This window comes from Lutjanus erythropterus, chromosome 23, assembly GCF_056507025.1.
Source record: "Lutjanus erythropterus isolate fLutEry1 chromosome 23, fLutEry1.hap2, whole genome shotgun sequence".
Classification (NCBI taxonomy): Eukaryota; Metazoa; Chordata; class Actinopteri; order Lutjaniformes; family Lutjanidae; genus Lutjanus; species Lutjanus erythropterus.
This window is the reverse complement of record NC_139339.1, coordinates 14,373,511-14,401,485: the sequence shown is the minus strand read 5'-3', so window position 1 is coordinate 14,401,485 and position 27,975 is coordinate 14,373,511. Positions and strand designations below refer to the sequence as shown.

Genomic DNA, 27,975 nt, shown 5'->3' with positions numbered 1-27,975 from the left:
TAATTGCTATACGTGCAATAGGGCTATGTATATACATGCATGACAGAAACACACTAGCAGCAAGTGACATGCCTCTGAACGAGTGGGCTAAATTTAGACTGTGCTGCATCTTGAATAATAAGTGTGAATGAGTGGTAGTGTCTGTGCTTAAACGAGTGAGGGTTAAAAAAAGACAGTGAGATCAAAAGGAAGTGGTGAACAGAGGCAACATGGCTCGAAAATACACATAAGCTGCCTTGTTTTGGGGAGGGTTTCTTGAGGTGTGCAGTGCTGAATTTGGAGGAACAGCTGATGGTTTGGGAGCTGGGGGAAAAAAAAAAGATGGGAGGGTCCTGGAGAGGCTGAGTGAGGAAAAACAAGCGGAGGAGGAGGAGGGGAGGCAGGAGGCAGGAAGGGGGCGGAGCTATTGTACTCATATCAAGGAGCCCATTTGAACATATTTGTTCAAATACAACCTCTCCTGGCGAGCAAAACACAGCAGGTCGGATATTTGTGAGGCAGACCTGAAAGACTTTACGAGACTTTCCTGTCCGCTGGAGCAGCGTCTGGAGAGGATGCTTTTTGGGTCTTCAGCTCACACCTGGAACAAGGAAGCAGTGAGAATTTTTTGCTGATATTAAGATCCTTTTTTTTTTTTTTGCCCACATTTGAAGCACAAACAAAGGACGAAATTGTTTCCTTTTTTTAAAAAAAAAAAGCCACTTTAAAGGAATTCTTTGGAATATGCGCTTCTCGCACGATAACAGGACTTGATGTGCGCTTAGTTTGTGACCTGTGGTACCACCTGTGACACCAGCAATATTTTATTTATTTAGTTTGTTTTCCTGATTTTAATAGCTCTCGTTGTCAGAGGTTGCTGACAGTGAACTTTCCTCATCAGATAAGTGAAGCACGTCTCAGTTAACGCGGTATTACGCACAGAGGCGAGCCAAGCGAGCGCACAAGCCCAGCAGCATCAGGTGCTGTGAGTTGGACAAGAAGAAGAAGACAGACGCATCAACATGACGGACGGTCCGAGACAACGAAGCAGCACGGCGGGCTCCGGCAAGGATGCTGCCGGTGAGGAGTCTGGAGGAGGAGTAGCTCTCAAAAAGGAGATTGGGCTGGTGAGCGCCTGCGGTATTATTGTTGGTGAGTATTTTTACTGGCGCCACATCTGCCATATGGAGCGACCAGTTGTTTAAATAACCTGTCAACAAGCCAACTTCCTCACTAGTTCACATCACTGCTGTAGTATCTAACAATGCTGTTTAAACATTTAACACTGCAATACAACCTTCAGCCATTATAAAGTCTTGTATGATAAAGTCTTGTACACCTATATTAGTATAACTTGTTCATGTTGATTGATTACAAACAATATCCTAGAGATAAAACTGATGCAAGTTAAAATTCTGTTGTCTAAACTTTAGACAACAGGGTAAAAATACCCTCATACTTTCATACCCCAATTTTGTTGCTGGTGTCGAAAACATTTGCTGAGGTGAGATGATCCTGCTCCTTTTCCACAGAGAGTCATCACTCTAGCAGGTTTCTGATTGTGTGTTACAGTGTGTGTTACAAATACCCCAGTCTCCTCTATTAAGATAATGATGTTGTATTTTAATACACAGTCATAGTCATGATATTACCTGCAGCTGTGAGCCACGTCAACATTTACACAGAGTAATTAAAACTGATTGTACTCTGTGCACACATTAAGATATCTGTACAAGAAGTCTGAGATAAAACAAACACTGGTTCTGTTATAACAGCACACAGGATGATATAAAGGTATATCCTGATGTGCTGACAACCTGAAAGGTCACACACACTGGTTATTTGAGACTCTGTGCAGGATCCCTCTCAGCCTTGTGCCTGAAGTCATTAATCAGTCAAACTTTGATCATTTCTTTGTAGCCCGGCCAGTGATGATGATGTCTTCATCCTCACTGAGCCCATTCAGAGCAAGCTGTAGAGTCACATGACTGAGAGAGCAGGCTGGCAACACGTGGACACTCATAAATTAGCCCTACAGCTCCTGTATTTGCCATGAAAATATAAGAACAGGTTATAATAGATACTAGAGACTTTAACGGTTTCTTACTCTGGGGGGGGACCTTTCTTTGATTAATTAGTTTCTTGTAAGCTTTTCAGTTTTGTAGAACAATATGATTTAAGGCACTTGTACTAACTCACTTGAGTAACCTTTTATTTGCATAGACATGTGGGCCATCGAAACTCCTTTAACTCAACTTTTTCATGGTAGAATAATTTTTTCGTGTATTTGTTCATGTTCTGAAAATGATGCATGACGTTCAAAGTAAAGATGTGCACAGTCACCACATGTCTTTTCTCCTCAGTGGTGATATTTTCAGCACCAGAGTTAATATATTTGCTATCTATGCTGGAATAAATGTAGATTTTTTGGTGATTCTGCTGATTAGATTCAGTAGTTATACATCTATGAAACGGGTATAATGAACTTAGACGCTTAGAGAGAACAAGTTAACTCACTTGAAATTTTTAAATTGGAGGAACATCACAAGTAAAGTAAAGTAAATACAACTAAATTTTAAGTAAACTTAACAAGTAGATGGAAAGTAAACATAACGTAAGACTATAAAATATATTTAATTACCTTTTTAAGGCAACCGGTTTCCGAGATTAATCGCGGTCAGCTCAAGAAGCCACATGTCTTTATACCAGAGCTGCAGTACAAGTTATTGGAAAAGTTGAATTAATTGTCTGTCAATCGGTTAATGAATTAATTGAACAAATTAGCTCTACTTAATGTGATACCACGTTTAAACCTTATTAAAAAGCATTTATATTGAATGCTACTGTCTATATTATTCAGGTTTATGCTAAAAAACTTAAAGCTTAAAGCCTAAATTACCTTATGTATGCAACAGTGGGTGTAAATGATATAAATTAAGCAGCAGGGCTGTACAGAGGCCAGTCAAAGGCGTCGTCAGTGGTCATTTCATTCAATACAGACAACAAACAAGCAGCGATAAAGCCATCAGACGACAGATCGATCGATACTAACACAGGGACGAAATATGGCCGAAGATTTCCAGTTGGTTGTGTGGTCTTCGTGTTGACCTTGACAGGCTGAACAGAGGGGAGTGGAGGGTGACTCACTCATTCATGTGTTTCCACGGCAACGGGAGGAAAGAAGGGAGAGTGAGTGAGAGAGAGAGAGAGAGAGAGAGAGAGTGTGTGTGTGTGTGTGTGTGTGTGTGTGTGTGTGTGTGTGTGTGTGTGTGTGTGTGTGTTTTCCCAGGAGAGAGAGACAGACAACATTCTGGGAAAAAAGAGAGAGAACAGGGAGAGATGAAGAGCTAGTTATTATTTATATAAGTTATTATTTGAGATACTAAGTCAATATTTTAAGATAATAAGTCATTATTTGCAATAGTAATTAATTATATTGAGGTACTATGCCATTATTTCAACAGTTTCTCCTTTATAATAACCCACAGAATCTGTTTTTTTAACATTGGCAGAAATAGCCATAGCTTTAAGTATCACAGGAGAAACTTAGAAAAAAAGCTTTTTATTGATAGAATAAAATTATAAATTACAAGCAGCTAATCCCTGTGCATGCTGACAACATCTTTTCTCTGCAGCCCCACCCTACTGAATGCAGCAACATGTAGATAATTTAATCTTTTTATTTATTGCCCTCCATTCATTGGCTGACTACTAAGAGGCAAGTTGGCAGCATTAAACTGCTCATACCACCTTAGAGGATTTTTATGGTTGTCCGGAGTCCATACATCTCTTGCCGTAGTCACCAGACTGTACTTGGCCGAGGCTTTTCGTCCTTGACCAAGTCACTCATTCATGCTTGTTGAGCTCACCTTGTCATGTGCACGAGAGACCTGCGGTCAGGTGACTCGTCTGATCCTTTTTCATTGTGAACATGCCCCGCTGAGTTTCCATGAAAAAGGGGGCTGAGCACACGAGGACATCAAATAGTTTTATGGCCTATTGTACAGTACAGGAACTTATCTCACACACACAAACGTGTAAAGCCAGGAATTGGGATTAGAAGTGAACTTTTGGTCACTTGGAAGAAGGCCCCACCTTGCCTGATAATGCTGTTTTATTAGCTTGACTGGCTTAGCCATGTCTGAGCTGTGCTCCAATCTATTTGTTTTGTAATTGCATTGTTGCATAGACTAAAATTCACGTCACTTTGGTGAAATACTGTGCTCGTTTTTATCCTATCACAGCTGTGTCTTGTCTTTTAAAATTGAGACTAAATCCTTAGGTAGCAGGCGTCCACACAAATGACATGAAAACTTAATGTAGACTATAAATTTCTAAATTTGTAAATTTGACTTTAACTTACGCCAGTCACTACAGTTTCATCTGATAGCTAATGCTAGCAAAACACTGGCTAATTAGCTAGCTGATCTACATCAGAGTCATCAGGGTTTGAGCTTTGAGTTCATTTTACTAAATTGTATAAAGCTGATATATCCTCATTAGTTCAAGATCAATTAATAACACAGACAGTGTACAGTTATTTTGATAATTGAATGAACTAAAAAAGTTTGTGTTTGTCAGTCTGACTGAAGAGTTCAACTGTATATGTTAAGCTTATTGAACATGTTTTTAAAAGTTCTAAACTTAACTCCATTGGTTTAAGAAAACTCAAATAAGACTTTAAAACTATTAAATTTAAGTTATGTTCATTTGCATTTAGAAGATGAACCAGCTCAAAATGATTTACATTACACATTAAAAGTTTTGTGTCCAAGCCTTCTTCAATAAACTTTTAAGTTGAGTGAGCAAATTGGCGGCAACAGTGATGTGGGTTCTCTCTCACAAATTAATACAGTGTTATAAATTGCCCTGGTATAATTATAGCTCACGCATGCATGTGTACCAGCGCAAAGGCCTGCAGTGTCTGTGAGTGTCTGGCTGAGGGCCAAGCAGCAGGTTGCCTCAGCTTGGTGGCTGTTTGAACAGGGATTTAACACTGGGAGGAAATGCAAGAACTAATCTTACAGGGCTTTACAAAGGCTGATTAGAGTTAGATCATAATGCTGCACAAACACACACATGCTCGTTAATATTCATTGTCTGCTCCCGCTGGTGGCACTCAAATCATGTGTCATCGAGGCCCAAAGAAAACAACAGCGACAAGAACAGCAACAATTTATTTCTCCCATCACCACCCAACACAAATGCTGTTGTAAAATCATGGATGAGCCTCAGAGCTGTCTAAGATCACATGATAACAAATAAAATCATTTCTGTGAAGACTGAAGTGGAGCCTCAGCTGGTTGCTGTCAAACAACATCAAACAAAGTCCAAGAGGAACAGAAATGTGCTCACAGAGCATGTCTGAGACCAAGCCCCTTCCTCTGTGAAACAACAATCCAACAACAAAGAAGGATATCAAAATATCCTGAGGCCCGCAGAGATTTGTTACAGCAGTAAGATTTGTTGAGACGTGGACAGATGTGATGCATGCTGCCTCGAGAGACTTTTTATCCACGGCTTCTTAAAGCTGATCCAAATGTGTGGCTGGTCCTCAGTCAATGTCTGGAGAGAGTCAGTGTTTTTTACACAAAAAAAAAGAGTCATGTTCCCCCTTGGCCTGGTTGGAGACAAAGGGATGTAAAGTCGACCACAAGAACAGGAAACCTGAAGAGATTCCACGTTAGTCAGCATGTCTCGCGAACTGTGCAACGTTGCACGTGATACTCACACACAACTTGCATGCGTGCACGTTGCTCACCCCTTTAAATCAGCATGTTTGTCTTAACTTTACCTTGCAGAAGCGTATTGGAGAGTTTGCAACAGAGGAAAGTGCTGAGTCAATGCATGGCCGCTACATGTCAAAGGTCATACACTGAAGACCCTTGCTGCCATAAACATGTCAACATTATCTGGGGGCTGATGGTCTTTTTTACCTTTTACCTGCAACTGGAGTTACATAAATGAACATCTGTCTTCACCCCTGCCCATGAGGCATGTGGGATCAGTTGAAGTTGAACTAATTTGCATGTCCTGATACTTTCAGTCGACAACATGGTTTGGCAAGTCGTCAGATTTCCTTTTATATTTAACTGATATGTAAATGCAGATGCAGTAATTTTGACAGTGTGACAGTTTCCTTCCTCGAAGAAGAACAGGATAGTGTTTTTGAGTCTGCAGTAACCATTATTATTAATTTCTTTCCAATCTGTTGCTTTTTATTACTAATTAATCATTTATGGTGTTTTAGTCCAGTGGTTCCCAACTGTTTAATAATTTGATCCCTTAAAATGAAGCCACTGACCCTTCGTTGCAGGTTCTGACCTCATTACAACTTACTTCTTCAAATTCAAATAAATTTTTAAGGCAGCCCAGACACTAACTTTATTAAGCTAAAACAAATTGTAAAAGAAGAACTGTATTTAATTGTATTAAATTTTACCGTGCAGGTCAACTTTTTCTCCTCTAGTTTTTATATTTTGAAGGATTTTTAGTGACATGAAGAGGCAACAGAATTCAGATTTTTCTGTCCAAAAGCTCAAAACTTAAATGCACCGAGCTGAATTGTGGTTCGTTGGCAGTTGTAGTGTGTGCGCTGGTATCATTCAAACCTTTGACTTTTGTACTGTAAAATGCCACTCAGCCTATCATCCAGTCAGCCCGTTATGATTCAAAACCTTCAACCTTTGACCCTGACACCTTTTTTATGGACTTCTGGGTTCAAGACAGTCAGCTGAATTTGATTGGAGGCTGCTGACCTCCGACCCTGGCTTTGTCGCAGAGTGAATCCGTCCGGTGGCTTCTTTCATGTCGGACTACAACCTGATTGTCCATCCCTCCCTATTTCAGCTCCTGTGTAAACTGCCTGGCGCTCTGATGCTCATTGAACCTGTCAGGGCATTACACCCCCCCTCCCCCCACTCCCTGTCTGCATCCACCTCTCATTCCTCCTCTCTCTTTGCACTCTTTCACCCCACTCTCTGTCTTGCTCCATCTCTTCATAACTCTGTGCTAAGTCAGCAGATTACAGGTTTCCCCTCCATCACTGTTCAAACTCTGCTCACTGTCGCTCTCCTTCTCTTCTCTCTGTTGCTGTCTGTCTACTCATGACCTCATTCTTTTTCCTGTTCCTGTTTTGTCTGTCTGTCCACAATGCTGTAGGCAGAAGTCACCCACTAACTATTACAAGAAAACTTTTACTCATGTTAAAGCACTACAGAGAACTTTATAGCAAACCTAATGAACCATATGAATGAGCTTGCAAGTTTTAGCTCTCTGACTACAAATTCTGTATACTTTTGCAGGTTTTTTCTGTATTTATTCTGTTTTTTAAAGGGTACTCTTATGATTTGCACTTGCATTTATCAGAAGGTCTTGAAGGAGACACAAAATAATGGTCAAAACTGGTACAGCAGATGCAGAAATGCCCTGCCTTTTATGCCCCAGTATGGGTCAAGGTCCAAAATACTGGATCCAACACTTTCTACTATAAGATGTTACACAACTGTTTTCTCAAGCTAAGCTGTATCCCATTACAGCTAATTGTAAAAATAGTGGAATGCCCTTTTAAATACACAAAAAAGTACATTAAAACTTGCTGGCACCTCTACACATTCACACACAAGTTATCACGTCAAACTCTTTTTCAAGCTGAAACCTGACTCCTCTTCTATCCCTCTAACTCCACCAGGTAACATTATCGGCTCAGGTATCTTCGTCAGTCCGAAGGGAGTGATGGAGAACGCCAGCTCCGTGGGCGTGGCCCTCATTGTCTGGATCATCACGGGCATCATCACTGCCATCGGGGCGCTGTGCTACGCCGAGCTGGGCGTCACCATCCCCAAGTCAGGGGGAGACTACTCCTACGTCAAGGACATCTTCGGAGGGCTGGCCGGGTGAGTGAAAACAAGACATCAGTGAAGACTTTCATTTATTGTCGTTTGGGTGTCCTTATGTGTCACATCTGTGCGTGTGATTCCTGTCACTGGGCACTGACCGCAGCTTGCAATGCAAACTGAGCTTCACTCAGTACGTGTCATGTGCAGGAAATGAAGCGCATGTGGTTTAGTTAAGTGGGTTTTTTTCTTCGATTGGCGTGTAGATATTTAGATCTAGTGGTTTGTCTTTATTCTCACTTTGAAACATGATGACGAGTTTGTCTGCATGTTTAAAAGTCACTCCAAAATCCAAAATGCATATTTTCATGCTTCTCACCTGTAGTGCCATTTATCCACCTAGATTGTTTTGGTACAACTTGCAGTTTTGGAGATATGGTTGGTGGATTTTAAACAATGAAGACAATAACTCCCATGATCCCATGCCACTTCATATGTCATCAGACTATGTCTTTCGTTACTATTTTAATGTGAGAGAGATGTTTAGCAGCAGAACACATACCGTGCATTTAAATTTATACAGCAAGAAAAATAAATGCCAGTTTTTTTTAAGAGTTAAAGGACCAAACTGTTACCATTTTGTCAGCATATGCATGATGCTAAAGGCTATTTTTTAAAATAATGAAAAGTATATATTTTTGGAAATTGTGGATTTTTTTGTGGTCAAATTTCCCACGTTTGAGGACTGTTATTTCTACAGACTCTCAGGTCACTAAGGTTTGATAAACCCCCCAGCTGACCCTGGGCAAAAGTACTGTCTATACAGTATATGACCCAGTTTTCTAGAAGAAGGGGCCTCCCGAACAATTAAAGTTAATTTGACATGGATTAGGTGAGCATACCGACATGTCTAGATTCCTCTCTTTATCCTGGTGGATGAGCCTGCCCATGTAGGTCAGACATCTTGATCCAAAGCAGGGGGTCCTTTGCTAGTAGTCAAAAGCAGAAGTTAGGTGTAGTAATGTGATACTAAAGTCACATTAAGCAAACAATGACTCACAAACTCACAGTTACAAAGTAGTTGACTCCCATAGCTGCAAATGTCAGGCTGCTGTGGTTTGTTTCATCTCTCATTTCCATTCAGCCCACCGCTTTCTTCCATTCATTCAGAAATGCTTAGCTTTAAGGTATCGCCGCTTACAGTAAATGCTTGGGAACCACGCTAGGTTAATTTCCGAGCAAAACAATATTGTTTGTTAGCGTAGATTCCACACACACTGTGCCTTTGCCCAGACTGTAAACACAGATAGGACCATTGTTTTTTCAACTATCGCAAGGAGAGAGGGAGAGGAATTCACCCAGACAAAACAGCCATTGATTGTTTTTGTCCCTTTGTACAGTAGCTATCAATACACATCAATGAACCTCAGATGCTCGGTTTGAAGTGTTGGGGCCACACTGTTTCCCTGTGCCCTCTGTGTAGAGTAAATAAACCGTGTTCAAGGGGTGTTTGTTTTTGTTGTCCTGCTCCTTTTATCCCTATGTGTGTGTAGGCGGGCGTGTTTGTGTTTGCATGTGCATATAAGTCAATGACTGCAGCGACGGAAATACTTACATTACCTTGTTGCCGCTGGGCGAAGGCCAGGCCTCGTAGAAAAAGGGGAAGAGCTCGTAAAGTTGTACTCTCAAACACAACTTGAATGGACAATGTTCCAAGTACAAAGGCTCTTTGTTATGTCAGACTAATGAGGGTTGTGTTACACCCATAGTGTGTGGAGAGCAGACTGCGACAGATGCGACAGGCTGCAGGGAGTTATTGTATAAAACTGGACAGAGTGGATTTTGGTATTGGACTATACAAATAAAATTGACTTACTATAAATGGACAATGCAAATGTAGGTGGACAAGCAAATAGATTAGTTTGTTTCTATTCCAATTATACTTAGATAAAAAATTCATCTGCAACAATTTTGATAATAATATAAGTCATTTTTTATGCAAAATGCCCCATATTCTCTGGTTTCAGCCTCCCAAATGTGAATATTTGCTGGTTTTCTTAGTCTTTAATGATAACACAATAAATTGTCTTTTGGATTTGGAGTGTTGGTCAGACAAACAAGCTATTTCAATATATTAATTTAGGTTGTAGTAGTCACAGCGTTGTATTTCTAACTGAGAAGATAGTAAAAAGTGAATGAAAAGTAAAAAACAATCATTAATCAATACTGATGCCATTTGTGCTCCATGTGAAGCAATCATAGAGGATTTAAGTGAAAGTACAGAGGTATTATTAGTCATATGTAATGAAGTATCACATTTAAGTCATTGTTTTGCGTGTCCCAAGTCATAAATGACAAGTCTCAAGTCAAATCCCAAGTCCTAATATTCAAGGTCATAATGTGAGTTTCCAGCCTCATTGATTTCCAAAGTTATTTAGGTGCTCAACCATTAGCTAAGCTGTTAAACTAACATTAGCTAAAAATTAGCCTGTGAGTTTCCAGCCTCATTGATTTCCAAAGTTATTTAGTTGTTAATGTAACATTAGCTAAGTGTTATGGCTTGTGAGATTCCAGCCTATTTGATTAAAAAAAAAAGTCACTTGGCTGTTAAACTAAAGTTTGATAAGGATTAGCTCGTGAGTTTCTGACCTCAATGATTTACACTTAGCTGTTAAGCTGACGGTAGCTAAGTATAAGTTCACTAACTATGTTAATATGAGCCTTGACTTACTGTTCTTTGTGGAACTTAAAATGTCACATGATGCTGGAAGTTGGAAGTGTGTAATTTTTAACCTGCATGTTTTGTATACTATACTACTGCATGATTTTTATATGTGAACAAAATAATCATTGGTGCCTTGAATTTTTCCAACTAGATGTGCAGCTCGATTGGACGCTGTTAGATTGGTTCCAATGTTAAGGAAATCAGGAAATTAAAGGAAATTCATAGAGTCTTTGCACACTTTATAAATATCATATATATATAAAGTATTTTCAAGAGAAGTCATGAGTCAGTGGTATTAAAGTCATGGTCATCAGTCTTTTTTGATTTTGTTGAGTCTAAAGTCATCAAATTCATGACAAGTCATATGATTCGAGTCCACACTTCTGCTTGATACTACTATACAAGAGGTTTTACAAGGTTTTGGTCTGTTTAATCTGTAGCAGTACATCATATTATGTTTATCATAGTTTAGCATGTGAGACCCAATCTGCAAAGTAAGTAGTAAGTATAGCTTTCAGAGATCAATTTAGTGAAGTAAAAAAGCACAATATTTCCTTAAGAAATGTAGTGGTGAAGTTGTGTAAAATGTTAAGTAAAACTAACCAAAATTTCAGTACAAGTACAATAAAGCACTATATGAAATGTCAGCCAGCACTGCCCTACATTTGAATCTACATTTTTACATTAAACACACACATTCCAGTCAGACACAATCCTGTTAACGCAGTCAGCTGTAATGATCCCTCTATAAGCTCTCAGAGAATTTCACGGGAAAAAAAAAAAAATGCTTGCCTTGTCTTTCCTGCTACACTCAGCTCAGCCCTCCTGCTCTCCTTGATCTCATCTCATCTCAGAACACGCTCAGTGTTTCTGAGGATGGCTGAAGTTTTACATGTTGAGTTTTTGCTCAGGATCATCAGGTTCATGATGATATTCAGCCTTTATTAAAAATCATCCATCAGTGTCAGCTACTGTCTGGAGGCACTGATATGTTTTTATTAAGCTGACTGATACAAATATATGAGTTTTTCTTTCTTGTGCTTTTTTTGTCTGAAGCAGGAAAAACAGATTATTTTTTGGGTCATGCTTATCTTATGGTCTTCTTGGTCTCTGACTTGTATTAAATGATCTTGTCTCTAAGAAAGGGAGAGAAAAAGGTTACATAGAAATGGGAAATATCAGTAATAACAGTGAAGCAGACAGTGACTAAGATCAGTAATGATCTGTCATATTGATGCATCACGATGTTTCTGTGACAGTTTTAAAGGTTGTATGAGTCATCCCAGTTAAACCAGCCCACCAAACTGATCTTTTATTGTCTGGGTTCCAGTAAAAGTTTCAACTGCTTCTTGTTCTAAATGCTAATCTGATGGCTTTTCTGCATGACAAAATCAGAAATGCACGAAGTGAAACTTTGGTATGAGTCATCATGTTTCATATCAGTCACCCCGAACAGCATGGGTTTCCCCCTTTTCTTTTGTTTGCAGGTAGCTGTAATTATTATGTGTATTGCATCATTAAAGCAGAGAATCCTCATATTTCTGAGCCTGGTATCAGCACATGTTTGGGATTTTTGCTTGATAAATAACTTAAATGATCATTATATCATTAAAAATGGTTAGTGATTAATGTACTGTCGATTCACAAATTGTTTCACTTATTAATTGACCATTTGTAAGTCCTGTTTTTCACTCTGTGCTGCAATAACAGTTGAGTAAACTTGATACCTTGATCAACTTTCTTCTTTTCTTGTAAAATTGACCTATACTCACATCTTAAATTAGCAAATTTTTGCAAAATGCTACCTGCTAAATGGTAACTAACTAGCTAGATAATAGTAACAAAGTGCTCACCTGTTAACTAGCTAATGATTGATATAGATTAGCGAGCTAGTTAGCTAGAGTTTTGCGAACATGAATATATGTTGCTTTTACAGGTCTCCCTTTTAACTTTTTTTTTTCTTTTCAACAAACCTAGCTTATCTAAGTACATGAAACAGGAAAGGACAAAGTTGAACAAGGTACCATGCTTGGACTATAGTGTGGGAAAAAAAAGAGAGAGTTTACATTCAACCAAAAATAACCTCCTTTGAATGGGAATCTGAAAATAGAAGCATATTTAGCATCTTTTGTGATGTGTTTCCTCCTGTTTAACCCCACCTGTGTGTGCTCCTGACACCCCACTGTTTCTCCCATGCCTCGCATGTGTTTGTAACCGTGCCATTCTCCCTCTTTTTGTGCCTCAGGTTCTTGCGTCTGTGGATCGCCGTGCTGGTCATCTACCCGACCAACCAGGCCGTGATCGCGCTGACCTTTTCCAACTACGTCCTGCAGCCGCTTTTCCCCACGTGCTTCCCGCCAGAGAACGGCCTGCGTCTGCTGGCTGCTGTCTGCCTCTGTGAGTAATATAGTCTATATAAGTCGCTACAAGTAATATTAAAGTTATCATATAGTTTAAAAGTGTTTTACGCCTGAAACTAGGCTAGACTCATCAACACCTGTTCAGTTCAACATCTGAAAGTCGATAAGTAGGCTTAACAGAACCTGTTTTGCACAGTACCTGTGTAACCTGTATTTGGGGTGAGATGTGTCTCAGCTGCGCATCGTGATCATGATAGACGGTTTAGCAAATCTTTAAAAGTCAAATTTAATCCTTGTTTCTGATAAAGCTTCCCTCGTTCTTTCTCTTCTGTAGTCAAATCATTGGCTTCAACTGTTCAACGATATTTCCCTCAAAAGAACCTAATTTCCCTCTGTTCACTGTCATGTATGATAACTCAACATGCTGTGACAGCACACAGGTGCTTTCTTGCCCGGAGTTAGATGAGAAGATTGATAACACTCATGCCTGTCTGTTGTATGTACTGTATTTACTATAAACCTACAGTCAGTGGTGGTTAGCTTAGCTCTCTTAGCTTGTAAGAGACACAAGTCTATTAGTGCAGGATTAACAGTTTTGTTCTCTGGCAAACAATGACAATGACCACAATACATTCCTATAGGCATATTACATCTGAGGCGTGTATTTGGCATATTTAGATTCGGAGTATTCCCTTAAGACATGTTATTTGACTGAGGCTAAAGAGAACTAGTAAGTCTACAAAGAATTTATAAAACTAGTTGAATGAATTTAAAATAATCCAGTTCAATATTCCCAGCTCATTGCAGAGCAGTGGTTGGCCTCTTTCCCGTTAAAACAAAGCCTACCAGCTACCTCCTGGTCTTGTGAAAGGTTGCATATGAACCTGTATCTTTTTTATTCAAATTTTTATGGTTATGTTTGGGCGATCGAGTGCATTATGAATGTAATTTCCATGAAATATTCCCCATGAAAAAGCATCTTAAGATTTAAACACTTTTCGCTTCAAAAATAAACTTTTCTGGTGACTCAGCTCACGTTCAGACTCCACACAGATTCAGTTTGGATTATGCAGAGATCAAAGAGAGCAGATCGCTTCAAGACACAGAGCAAAAGGTCTCAAAGTTCTTTTCAAGGGTACTTGTTGAGACTGGCTCAAATGTTGAAAAACAAGCGCAGACAGACACGAAATAAATTCATCAAAAGTGATGGGTGCATAAATGCTGACACAGTTAAAAATTCAGTGTTATGGGTTTCATGTATTTGACATTAAAGCACATGTTTGCTTTGTTGGTTGCAGTTACATCATCAAAGCTGTCTTTAATTTGCAAATTATTTAAAGGCGTCACAGACTGGATGTATTACAGTTTGATTTATTCAGCTTTCACCTTTTCTCTGAGGGTTTTCTGGTTTTTTAGCCATCTGTCAGAGGTCTTCTAAGAGTTACAGCCAGAGGAGTGTAGCACTGAGCAGTGAATGCGTGAAGACAAATGGATAAATATGCTGCCACTGACATGACAGTGGTTCATCTGAATCCCTCAACAAAGTTCACACACACGAGCCAAATACTGCAGGTAGCCTTCAGACAGAGAGACAGGCAAGGACGTTGGACAGGAGTGTGCAACTTGTGGAGGACACACAACAAGACTGCTCACTGTCAGGCTTTGGGAGTAATGGATTACATGTAACAGGATTATGTAATAAGGGTTACACAAAATAATGTAATCAGATTACAGATACATTTAATAAAAATGGATTATGATTAGGATTATGATTTTAAAACATATTTTAAAATGAAGAACAACATACTTCCTTGTGCACCACACACTTTACAACCCCTCGGGACACTTACCAGACCACCCTGGTCTCAGTGCAACCTGCTCAGAAAGTTTCATCATCACATCTAGTGAAAAAGTGTTTTCACTGTGTGGGAGGTGTTATCTCAAACTGAAAAGAGGAACACCAGAGTACAGCAAAAATTCTTCATCTGTGAAAACTGTCGTAATCCAAGAACTAAACACACACAGACCAAATCCTAACTTTAGCTACACAGTGAGTGCCGCAGTGAATTTTTTTGTATTTCTAGTCCTTCAAAGTGGTCTCCAAAGGTTTAATTTTCCTAGAGGACGTCCTGTGACATGCTGTTCACTGGCAGATGGGCACAGTTGGCTGCCCCGTTTGACTCAACAATGTGGAAGCCTCACTCTGCAAAGGCATGCACAATAACAGGCGATAGCACATTTGTACTCAGTGAACCGAGATGTCCACTACTTACTGTAATTACCTCTGCCAAAGAAGTCGTGTTGGCCGCTCAGCAGGACGTCTCTGAAACATTTCAACAGATTTCGTGTGCCATCTGAATCTGGCTGCAGTTACTGTAGTTTATGCTAATATAGGCCGTGCCCAGAAGTGTTTGACAAGGAATTACAGGAATTCTTTTCCAACTGTGATATGCACCAAATGTAGTAAAGCTAAAGGACCAGTACGCCGGTTTAGATCTCACTATCCCAATTCTAGTGTGTAGAAGAACGTACAGTGGCTGCAAAACTGGCAAATTATATATTTTATTTTGATTTTATTTGTTCAAACTTACATAAAAATACAACTTGATATACACAGAAACAGATACAATGTGATGAATAGGTGGAAAAAAGTCAGAGGGGCTTGATCAGGGCAAACTCTAAGTACATTCATTAGGGAATACGAGCAAACAAAGTTAGAAGATGAAAGATTTTATTATATCTGAGATAAGATGAATGTCATTTTAAGATAATTTAATGCCATTAATATGATACTATTAGCACAGTAATTCAAGTAGGGGAGAGTTGCCACGATGGAAACTTTTTCGTCTTTTATTTTTGTACCTACATCCTGCGTGTTTGCTACTATTAACCACTTAAAGTTTTAATAGAGAAAACAAGAAGTGCAATCACATCTTCTTTGGTGGAGGTAATTCACATTTACAAGACCTTGGCAGAGGCCTGAGTTTCTGTTTGGATTGCATACACATTGACCTACATATACTTGTCTTTCTCGTCCCCATTTCCATGAAGACAAAGTGATCTTAGTCCTGACAAAAAACGCTCGCAGGTTTGTTTGCGGCTAAACTGTCTGACTGGCTGACGCAGCTGGGTGATTTCTCTCAGATGTTGTCAGGCAGCTTTCAGCGATAAACTCTTGAGTTTATAGATGTTTTGTTCTTGTTTTGTTGTTGTTGTCGAGGGGGAAAAGTGGGTGAGAGGTTAGCTGTTTCTCCTCAACTCTGATGTCATCCTTGTTGTTTGTGGGTGCTGCATGTTGTTTGCATATTTCTGCGATGTCCTAAATTTGTCCCTGTGCAGAGGATTTTATAATAGTGTTCTTAATTACCTACAAGTCATAAGGAGATGCCATGACAGCCGGTCGCTGTCTGCTCTGGCCATTTCAATCCGCAGGCTAAAGGTTTTCCAAGGTGTACCATTTCAAAAACACGCGGAGGTGGGGGGGATCTCCCAGGAGTCCGTCTCTTCCTACAGATGGCAGAGTGCGAGGTCATAACTCTGCCGTGTTTTCCAGCAGGCTCATAGTTAACTCAGCAAGTTTCCACTCACGCACACATTTTGTATACTCAGCTTACGGACAGCTGAGCGGCCCCAGCAGCTCCGTGGTTCGGAGAATGTGTCCTCAGGTGTTTACTCCGCAGCCCCGCCAATCAACAAGCAGGAGGAGAAGGAGGAGTGGGGACACATGCGTTGTTGGTGTAATGCAGCTAAAGATCATCTGGTTCCTAAAACAACTCTGTTTACCAGTGGCTGAGTTAAGAGGTTTAAGATGTGTTTACTCCAGGTTACATGAGGTCCAGTCAGTTGGGTTTTAGCTCATTGTGCACACATTCTTCACTCAAGTAGAAGTACAGATACTTGTGTGAAAAAACACTCTGGTAGAAGTAGAATTTCAACTTATTTATTCAAGTAGAAGTCAAAAAGTTTCTGTGCAAAATTAACTTCACCTTTTGAGTCGAGTCTCCTTCTCGTTTCTGTTTTCTCTTGTTACGTTCGTCATTTTTTGTCTTGTAAGTTTTCATCATGTTACATCATATTGTATTCTGTTTTTCATCCTGTTACATCATTTTGATTTGTTACATTGTTTTTTGTCTTGTTTACATTTTTTACATCTTATATCATTTTCATCTCATGTGTTTCAAGTCTTTTTTCATCATATTACATCTTTTTCATTGTCTTGTTACACCTTTTACATATTTTACATTGTCACACCTTTTACATCTTTGATGTCTTACTTCACCTTTATGGTCTTTGTCTCCTTGATATTTAATATTTCATCATTGTTCCCTGGTTAAAAGGGTGGTGGTAGTAGTGTTAAGTTCATAAAACTTATTTAAAAAAGAGAAAGAGAAAATATGCCAATATTAAATCAATCTGATGCACTGATGCATAGAAAGCACAACAACTGCATTATCAAAAATGATTGCATTAGAAAATAAAACATTTGCCTGATTTAATGCAATTTTTGGCATAAACAGATACAGATAAATTTGTTGGTTGAAGAAATACAGATAATGATGTCTGTGTGCACCTCTAGTATGTGTACTACTACTTAAGTAAAGAATGTGTATACTTTTGCCATCTCTTATAGTTGCTCATTTCCTGTTTTCATTGCCACTGTAGTAGCAGCAACAGCTCTGTGGCTCTCCTCTTCACCGCAACTCTTCACCTTTGTCTGTTATAGTAAACGCGGGGAAATTTCCCTCCTCTGCCACCTTAAAACTCACGCTCATAAACCACGTCATCTTTACAAACAAGCCCACGCTGTGCACACTTCTGCCGTATTGGTGCAGACCCATGTGTGTCAGTTCGTGTGTATCTCCCTTCCTCCCCTGCAGTGGCAGCTCAGCTCAGAGTTATTTAATGTGATGAACTTAATCCCACGGAGTCAAACAGGCCGATTATTTAATGGCACCCTATTGGCCTGAACCCAGTGGCCTGTTGTACCCAGCGGTACAGATCAAATCCATTATCTTTGTCCATGTTAGGTCAGCCTCAAGTTGAAGTGAGTTGAACGGCATTGCCAAATACTTTTCAGGGATTGTTTTATCCTTTGCAAGTACCAGATGAGTGGAGTTTGATATGCATCATTACACCTGAAGGACTAAACATCCTGTTAATCTCCTGTCTTTCCTGTCACTGTCACGCTGGGTTTGTGACATGTCACGACTCAGTTACAGTTTATCTGTTTCATTATCATGTCACATTAAATCGAGACACCCTGACACTCAGTGACAGATTATCAAGTTGACAGTTTTGGCTGTCAGCACCAGCCAATACACAAACATTAATGATGGAGGAAATATTCTGATTATTTTCTTAACTAAAAGTAATAGCACTGCAAAAATACTCCATTACAAGTAAAAGTCCGGCATTGAAAATGGTACTGAAGTAAAAGTATGTCAAGTATCATCCGGAATTTGTACTTCAAGTATCCAAAGTGAGTGCATACAGTATATCCACTTATATACTATTACCTATTACTCAGGTGTTAATGGAAGTGGAGATAATTTTAGGTTGTTTTATATGGAACTGCAACTAATTATTAAATATAATTGTGGATTCCCCATCTTATATGACACTGTAAGATGCATACATGCAATTGTTATTATAATTTTAGAAGGTTACAGAAGGAAACTTTAAAAGTACCAAGTATGAATGTCAAATATCTGCAGTTCCTCAAAAGAAAACATATTACTAAGAAGTAAGGTGTAAGAGATAAGAGATAACAGAGTCAAAGGTTGCTGCAGCCTTTCATGTTAAGACACGTCACGCATGTTCACGTGTGCAGCTTTTAATCTTTCTCCATTCCCAGTTCACTTTCCATCGAGAAAATTAAAGGTTGTTGACCTGAATTCTTGCGTCTGTAACCAGTTTCGTAACCTCTTCTTCTCCAGGGAAATAATCTGAGCACTACTACTACGAACAGCGCAGTGATGGTTACTTTACAAGACCAATAAAACAATCAACACATAAACCTTTATCTACTAAATTCACTGAATCATTTCCCAACCTTTCAGCACAGTCAGCACAAACTCATACTGTACAGCCAAACAGAATTTTGATTTAAAATCCTCAAAGATATTAACATGTCAGGCTGAAAATTTGTAGAAATTGTTATAAAATGATGCAAAAGACACAGAGAATCTGAAAAATGGTGACTTGGGTTTCAGTATTTCACAGTTTTTGCACTATTTGCGCCCAGGGTTGAGGTTATAAATAGCTCAACAGCTGCCATGTGATTATTCTCACCCTGGTGCAAGTAGACATTCGGAAATATAAATGTGATATTTGGAAATACAATGGAAACACTTGATTTTAATGGATAGCATAAGCACTAACTTTTTACTGTTCTTTGTGTGTTTAGTGCTGCTGACATGGGTGAACTGCTCCAGCGTGAGGTGGGCCACCAGAGTGCAGGACATATTCACCGCTGGCAAGCTGCTGGCCCTCGCCCTCATCATCGTCATGGGCATCGTGCAGATCTGCAAGGGTAAGCTTCTACCAACACCGTCCGTGCTCCCAGAATGCATATGTCCGCCTTAGTCTGGGCTGTGTGTGAAAGGAAAAAGCTCACTCGCGGTCACTGGGGACAACTTCAGTCATTTGGGACAGTATAGGCTCCCCGTGGACGCCACAGGGGTCACTGGGTTGCTGGGGCCCTCACATAGCTAATATCAGCACGCCTGTGTGGCTTCACTGTCACAACATGGCTGAGGGCCAGTTATTACAAGGGCCACATAGAGTAGGCTCCTGAAACAACAAAACGGGGATTTCTTTGCAAGCGTTTGAAGATAAATGAAGAGTGTAGTGGCTGGTTTGATGGGAGACTTTAGGTCATATATGAGGGGGGACGGTATGTGAGACCAGAAATACTTTAATGCTCTCTGAAAACATGCCTCCAGGAGGGATTTCAGGAAAAATGTAATGACAAAGGAGAAAGAAACCATCTTCCTAAAGATCATAGATTATATAGGCGTTTACCCCAAGCAGAGATTTTGATAATATTGCAGTGGGAACTCGGGAGATCACAAATTAGGTCGCTTTTCAGGGATTTAGCAGATTGTCTTTTACAGCTCGTTTTACACATGCTGATTGCATTAGATGATGGTTTTCAGCTGGGTTTCCTCGCAGCGGGCCCAGACTTAAGCTGTTTACCATCACAGCAAAACAACACAAACAAACATTAGAGCAGTGATCAGAAACAGAGCTGCTTTACAAATTTACATAAGGAGCACAGAAAATCCTGAATAAAAGACAGTTCCAGTGAAAAAAAGAGGATTAAAAGACCATTTAATGAATTAAATATCACCTAATCTTTTCCACTGTCTTCCCCACCTGTAGGAGAGTACTACTGGTTGGAACCAGCCAATGCCTTCGAGCCCTTTCAGGAGTATGACGTGGGTTTGATAGCCTTAGCCTTTCTACAAGGTTCCTTCGCTTATGGAGGATGGAATTTCCTCAACTACGTCACAGAGGAACTGGTGGACCCTTACGTGTAAGTATTAAAAAGAAATGTTTTGTCGCTGTGGTTAGAAAACCACATCCCACAGTGCTGAAGCTGCTTGCAGACATTTGAGTGATTAGCAGTTGCATGCTGACTAAACTTCTCAGTTTAATCACTGATGCTTTTTTTCTTAAAGCCCTCTGAAATTAATTTAGCTGATCATGGGAGAAGTTCTCACTATCATTCCCAGTATCTGGCCTCTGATGTGGATTTCTCTTAGAATAAAATGGTTTATATCTTCATTTCCTCTGAATTTTCTGTCTTTTTTAACAATCCCACATGTTTTAATAACCTTGGTATCCATTAATACACCTCCCCTAAGGTACAGGTTTTAATTTCCTTCCTTAAATCCCCACCCTTTACCTCCTTCTCTTAAGTTTTTCTCCTAAACATGGCTGTTTCTGTCGTCTCCAGGAACCTTCCTCGTGCCATCTTCATCTCCATCCCCCTTGTGACTTTCGTGTACGTCTTTGCCAACATTGCCTACGTCACGGCCATGAGTCCACAGGAGCTGCTTGCCTCAAACGCCGTTGCTGTGGTGAGTAACCCAGCAGCATGACAGAGTGATGTCATTAAAACATCAATAGTAGAACGACTCTGTCTCCCTGTAGTGACCCCTGCTGGTAGACGCTCATGTTAGTTGTGCTGGTTATTCCTCATTCATTGCATTTTAGTAGTGAACATGATGAAGTAAGCATCTAACCATCATCCAACCTCTAACCTTCATCCCAGACGTTTGGCGAGAAGCTTCTGGGAATCTTCTCGTGGATCATGCCCATCTCTGTGGCTCTCTCCACCTTCGGGGGAGTCAACGGTTCCCTCTTCACCTCCTCACGGTTAGTTGGCTTGATAACGGCTTATACCCCACAATCAAATATTTTTTGCAAACCTTTTTTCTTTTATTTTAATTTTTTATCACATGACATCCATGGGCTCATGAAGGCCGATTCCATAATATAAAATAATAACAAATAAATGAATAAATACATATGAAAAAAACAACAATACATCAACAACAGAGGGAAAACATGTCATACTACAGGATCAGTGTCACATTTTCCATTTTAATGTAAGTCCATGGTGACTTTCTGTTTTCTGTTGCTGATTTGACTGGTCTATAAGCAAAAAAAAACCCCACAATGTGGCCTTGAAACAAGCAGGAAAAATAACTGAAACTGAAAACCTCACATGGAACAGGTGCATTATGCAAATAGAGATCATGTACAGAGTTGATATTTGGGTTCTTAAGATTACAGCAAGCTCACAAACACTTCTTGATTTAATCCCAACATCCCAGAATTTAATATGGCTGGGGTCTTTTGACTCTACCAAATACAGACCAAATTCTGCACAAAAAGTATTTTAAATGGTAAATATGCTCTTTATGAGCATGTGCTTTATGGACACCAACGTCATGGTTGCTTGATATTCATTACCCAATAAAAGTCAATATATAATGTAAGCTCAAATCGCAGTGATACAGCAGCAAAGAGCAATAACAGATATGAGAATAAGTAAACAGAAAGATCTGATAAATAAGTAAATAAAATAAACAAGCAAGATATAAACAGAAGAAAAAAAACAAGAAACAGACTCAACAGCTGAATTAACATTATTACACATAGACTATAGATGTTGCACAGTTGATTTGGTATGATTTGATTTGAGATCTACTATGTGCCAGCTGCCCACAAAGCCTATAATTACTGCAGTGAATTATTACAGTGAATATCTTATCTAGTACAGTGGTTCCCAACCTGGGTGTGAAAAGAACATTAAACATCACTGCTGCACAAAACTATGTTTATTTCATCAGAACACATGGGACTGTTATATCTCCAGGACTCTAAAAACTAACATTGAAATATTAAAATGAAAACATGATTGGATCAGATGATTTTTAAGCATGTCAAACTCACAGTAACTCATACAGTAGATCTCCTCATGCTTTATGTTGTTTGAACTGAGTCTAAACATGTCCATGCTGATAAATTTTCATTTTCTTTGTGCTCTAAATACAACTTTTCTTCCTCTCTGTCATGCTCATCTTAACCCTCTTTATAAGTCTCGTACAAGCCTTTCTTTTTCAGTGTGTAGACTTAAATACTGTGTATGCATTAACTAAATGTGTGTTTTTTTTATTTCATCTCTGTCTCTCTCAGATTGTTCTTTGCTGGAGCCAGAGAGGGCCACCTCCCCAGTCTACTGGCCATGATTCATGTGAAACGTTGCACTCCCATCCCTGCTCTGCTCTTCACCGTGAGTACTGCTTCCTCACCGCCACACTCCTTCATATAATCTCCTTATGGTGATTCAGTTTTGGTCTCTTCATCACTTAAACCTAACCAGACCTAGACAACAAGCTGCAGACAAACCACAAACTGTCTGCCTCTGACCCTCCTTTCTTTCCTTTTTCATTCCTCAGTGCCTTTCCACCCTGCTTATGCTGTGCACCAGCGACATGTACACTCTCATCAACTACGTGGGCTTCATCAACTACCTCTTCTATGGAGTCACTGTCGCCGGTCAGATTGTCCTGCGTATTAAACAGCCCAACATGCACCGACCAATCAGGGTGAGTTTATGTGGAATTTTAGCCTTGTCTTTTTTTGCACTTTATGTGCCACTTCATTTAAACAGGGTCACATTCAGTAATACATATGTCTTTCCTGGTTGATTTCAGACAGTTAAATTTTTTTGGAGCAAATGTAGGTGTCTCATTAAAACAGTAAACGTGTTGAATGAAATGCATGTTCCATACAAAAATTCATTATCAATAAAAATGTAAATATAGAAAAAAACAGATGCAAAAAGTAGAAATATTGCAAGCAAAGACGAAGACAAATCAAATAAAACTCCTAGAAAGGTCTGTAAACAATGCATTGTAGTCAAGAAGTACCAGAAAACATGTTTTTCTTGCATCAAATCTGTTGTTTCTCACTTTGAGAAGAGCTTATCAGTGCATAGAATTGGAGCCTTCAGTATTCTGAAGGTAAAACTGTTTCTTAAATGGAAATTGCCCCCCAAAATATACACATTACTGGCATAGAGATTGCTTTATTGTGGGCAGAGGGGGCAATTTCTAAATCCACTGGAAAAACAGAGGGTTAGAGACACTAATATTGTGCAGTAACATTGTTTTCAAGCAGCCATGAACTGTCTAAAGGCTGCTCCCTAGTGGTGCAAAGGTGTACTATCACAGATTGATGACAGATGAATATACAAAAATTATCACTTAACTGAGAGCCTGTGGCAACATTAATATGTATGTTAAAATCACCCAGGATTAAAAATCTGTCATAGTTTCAGTGATTGTTGAATGGAGGATTTAGATTTTAATGAAACTATATTATATTGGAAAGGGAGAAACCATCTACATGAGCGTAATAAGTTGTGTTTTTCTTTCTGTCTTTCAGATCAGCTTGATATGGCCGGTCATTTACCTCATCTTCTGGGCCTTCCTGCTCATCTTCTCCCTTTACTCCGAGCCTGTGGTGTGCGGCATCGGTCTGGCCATCATGCTGACTGGCGTCCCTGTCTATTTCCTGGGAGTCTACTGGGACAATAAGCCACAGTGCTTCCACGCCTTCATCAGTAAATTATTTTTCTCTATCAGTGGTGAAATGTTTTGGGAATTACGCTTAGTTGTGTCCTTGCCAACAATTGCACTCTCACATCTGTGTCTCAAGTATGGAGGTGGGAAATTAATTTTGGCTGTTAATTCATGTCTTTATCAGCCGAAATGTAAACATTTAATTTCCAAAAGACCATATATGCAAGTAAAAACTTAATTTCGTGTCATATATCATTTGTCCTAAACCTCTGACTGTCTCTCCTCTTCCAGATAAAATGACATACTTGGGCCAGAAGTTCTGCGTGGTGGTTTATCCTGGTAGCAGCAGTGCGAGCGCAGAGGAAGGAGAGGAGATGAAGGAGGCCAGGTCTCCTCTGTCCAAGGAGGACGGAGACAACCACATGTCAGCGGACTGCTAAAAAGTCTTTATCTCAAACCTGCACCCCAAAATAAACAGACATATGCAGACGCACACGTGGGTGCACACACTCGCAAACGGCCACACAAACATACCTGACAGTTTGTAGTGGACTTACTGATCAACACTCGTGCCCCTACACTTTAATATGTTGTATTTGGTTTTAGCAACATTTCAGTCAATAAATTCAGTGCCAAATATAGTATAAGATGTTCAGAGTAATATGACCTCTAACTGTTCTCTCTGGGGTCCTTCAAAAGTGCAATAAAGAAAGGTTTGCACCTTCAACTCCTCCTTACATAAACAGACGCCATTAACTGCTGCTCATCATCATCATCATCATCATCATCATGTTGCTTCTCCCTCTCCCTCTCCTCCTCCTCAACCACACACTCCCTGCACACTCCTACTGTAAGAGCATTGTTTTTTTTTTTAAGTTTTGTTTTTTTTTTAGTTTTACCAAGAGACTCTTACTGTACTGTGATATGAAAACACTTGTTCTTTTTTGCCACATTGTAAATTTTGCTTTGTCATTGCAGTCAACACACACCAAAGCTGTATTTTTGATTGTTCAAGGCAGAAAATCAGATTCAGATCAAGTCATTTCATGGCGTGAAAGTACACTCAGTACTGTGTTTTTGTTTTTAAAGGTGACTGTGATTCCGAAATGTTTCTCTCTCTTTTTTTTTTTTGTAATTGTGGTAATTGTTTATGTCATTTGGCTTTGTTGTTATTTTAGTTTTAACATGTTTTATTGTTGATATTCTTTTTTCTATTCAACATCATATACATCTGGGCCTTTTTTGTTTGGTTTTTTATTCTTGCAACCATGGAGATGTATAGCTGAAAGCTGATGTGTGATCTGTACTTTGTATTGGTAAATGGTGCACAGTTCTTTGTTAATTGCCTTAAATTAGAATATATTCTGTATTTGGGTGCCATTGCAGCTCTGTTTTGATTCTAATGCTCCCCACTGAGATTCTTATGATTATGTAAGCAACAAGCAAAAGTGTCAGTTTTGGATTCTTGTATGGACACTACACAGATAATCAACCCGTTAAACTACAAGTTCAGCACGACTGCAGATGACTAGAAAGATTCAAATAGGCAAGACATGAAATTTGCATTGCTAGTGTGCAAATCCCTAAACCGACACATGTGAATGCCTGTGTGGAAAGACAGCTGTTTTACAGCAGAAGTATTTTTATAGCTTACCATCTAGCTGTGTTTAAATAAATTTTTCTTCTTTATTTAGGGTGTAGAAAAGAAAGCTTTACTTTAAAAAGAAGTATTTTTTGAGTCATACAATTCACTAGAAGAGATTTTAGTGCAATATTAGTGCAGGCACCAGCAAGGCACCCCTGAGTGAATCCTTTCTGTGTTAATAGTTATGTATCTACACATATGCTGTATATTATAGTAACAACACTCATGCACACATAAACACACACTGCGTATTCTTGTGTCTTCAGTCTTTCTATAATCTATTAGTGTCTCAGGGCATCCCCCACTGCCTTCTCCTTACATACACTGCCTGAAACCTCCAGACATGACGGAAACTTAACAGATCTGACTGATTGCCTCTTTGCTAAACGTCTGTACTGGTGCTTTTAGAGATTTATTTCCTCAGGAGTCTTAATCTTACAAATTATCCCAAAAAGAGCAGGCGTTGGCAGACGTGCACAGATAATTACAGCTTTATAAAGAATCATTAAAGTTGGGCCAGTATTGTGTAGGTTTCTCTTGTTAAACTGTAAGGGGAACAGGGTGTCTTGGATGTCTTTACAACTACAATGATTGTGTTTTGTGCCTGTACAGTTATTGTGTATTTACAGTATACACAGATGTCATGACTGTCTGTATATTGTCTCTTAGTAAATAAAAACCACTGACTAATGTTTGAATTCATAATTCAGGGCCTCATTTATGTATATAATAATGGAAATGCTATTAGCACCCAGGTGTCAGTAGCCAAAAATGATATTTGCACCAGGTGTACATAGCTTAGCATGGCAGAGACAAGCATCCAGGTGTCAGTAGCAAACCCAGGGTGTAAATAGTCAATGTCTGTCCAGAGACAAGTAGCCAGGTGTCAGTAGCAACAATGTTTTTTGCCACTGGGGTGTAAATAGTCAGTGTGGCTATTTAGACCCAGATGTATCGGTCTATATGGCCTGACATGGCACCTAGGAGTCCATACCAAACAAGGCTGTTTGCACTTGGGGTGTAAAGAGTCAATGTGACTATTTGCACCTGGGTGTATTGCATATATATGGCCTAGCATAGCAGAGATGAAAGCCCAGGTGTCCATAACAATCAATGGTATTTACACCTGTAAATTGTCAATGTGGCTATTTATACCTGGGTCCATAGCAAACAGGGCTATTTACACCTGAGTGTACATAGTCAAGAGTATCTATACTTATGCCAGGCCATAGTGTATATAGCCTGGCATAGCAATGACAAGCACCCAAGTGTCTTTCGCCAACAATGCTATTTGCACCTGGGGTAGACACTGTCAATGTCAGTCATGGTAAAATACACTAGGGGACTGGTTGTAAATGTCAGAATGATTGCTGTTTGACTATTGTCACCGAGGTGCAAACAGACACAAAAATAAGATCAATCTTTATCTTTTGTTCATTGTGCAATCATTTCAAAGAACATGATTAAATTCTTATTACATGTTCAATTTTAAAGATACATCAACTTTGTGGATTTCACATTCCTCACCAACACTCTTACTGTATATAAATGAGGCCTGAAACTTTCCACCTCAGAAATCAAATGCTGTGACACAGCAAGGTAAAATGTTCAAATCCTACCTGTTTACTGGTTAAAATATATCAAGTTAAATGTTTAACAGTTATGTTTTTTTACTCTTGTCTTTCTTTCTTTCTACTCAAGGTTCCTTAATAAGCTGCAATCTCCACTTTTTATGTAATTCAGGCCAAAAACAGACTGTCATTGTGGTGGAAAAATGAAATTTTCTATGTTGTAATAGTCATCATGTATACTAATTGTCAATACAACATATCATCAACTGCACTACAACAGTATTTCTGATGAGAATATTATTTCTAAATCATGTTTAGTCTCTAATTTAAGTTGCTGTCTACATCTACCATACTGACAGCTATTTTGACTGACATGTCTCTCAAACTTAAGTCTACTTTTGTGGTCAAAATGTAAATGTACATACTGGTGATGAATGTGTGACAAGAATAAAACATATACGTAAGTGAAGAAGACTCTTCATGTCTCCTTTGTACAGCTGATTTGAGAATTTGAAATGAGTTCATTAAGAACACAGAATGGCCAAAGTGAGGCATTTTCAACGGGAGTTTATTCTGCAGAGAAACTAAGAAAATAGAAATGGAGAAAAACAGCATATGACAGGTCAGTCCTGTACACAGTGGGGTGGGGGGGCATATGGATGCTGACACAAGAAAATCCCAAACACTGCTCCTCTGAAACAAACCTAATATTCATGTAAACTGAAGCCATTTTCAGACACGTTCTTCATCTTCAGCAAAAT

The 27,975-nt window shown here is 39.3% G+C and overlaps 1 protein-coding gene across 1 annotated transcript; it reads left to right on the top strand.

Annotated features, from left to right (window-relative positions):
- Positions 1–441: 441 nt before the first annotated feature.
- Positions 442–26,341, top strand: slc7a8a (solute carrier family 7 member 8a). The gene is made up of 11 exons (XM_084711665.1): positions 442–1,131; positions 7,670–7,874; positions 12,785–12,936; positions 19,306–19,431; positions 20,283–20,436; positions 20,860–20,983; positions 21,178–21,281; positions 22,608–22,704; positions 22,871–23,020; positions 23,862–24,039; positions 24,290–26,341. Exons 1-11 carry the CDS (start codon positions 1,002–1,004, stop codon positions 24,436–24,438), a joined length of 1,569 nt encoding a protein of 522 aa, XP_084567791.1. The 5' UTR covers positions 442–1,001; the 3' UTR covers positions 24,439–26,341.
- The last annotated feature ends 1,634 nt before the right edge of the window (positions 26,342–27,975 follow it).

Coding starts and splice junctions, on each gene's coding strand:
- slc7a8a (XM_084711665.1), top strand. CDS start 1,002: ATGACGGACGGTCCGAGACAACGAAGCAGCACGGCGGGCTCCGGCAAG. Junction 7,875..12,784: donor ATCTTCGGAGGGCTGGCCGG/GTGAGTGAAAAC, acceptor TTTGTGCCTCAG/GTTCTTGCGTCTGTGGATCG. Junction 24,040..24,289: donor GTGCTTCCACGCCTTCATCA/GTAAATTATTTT, acceptor CTCCTCTTCCAG/ATAAAATGACATACTTGGGC.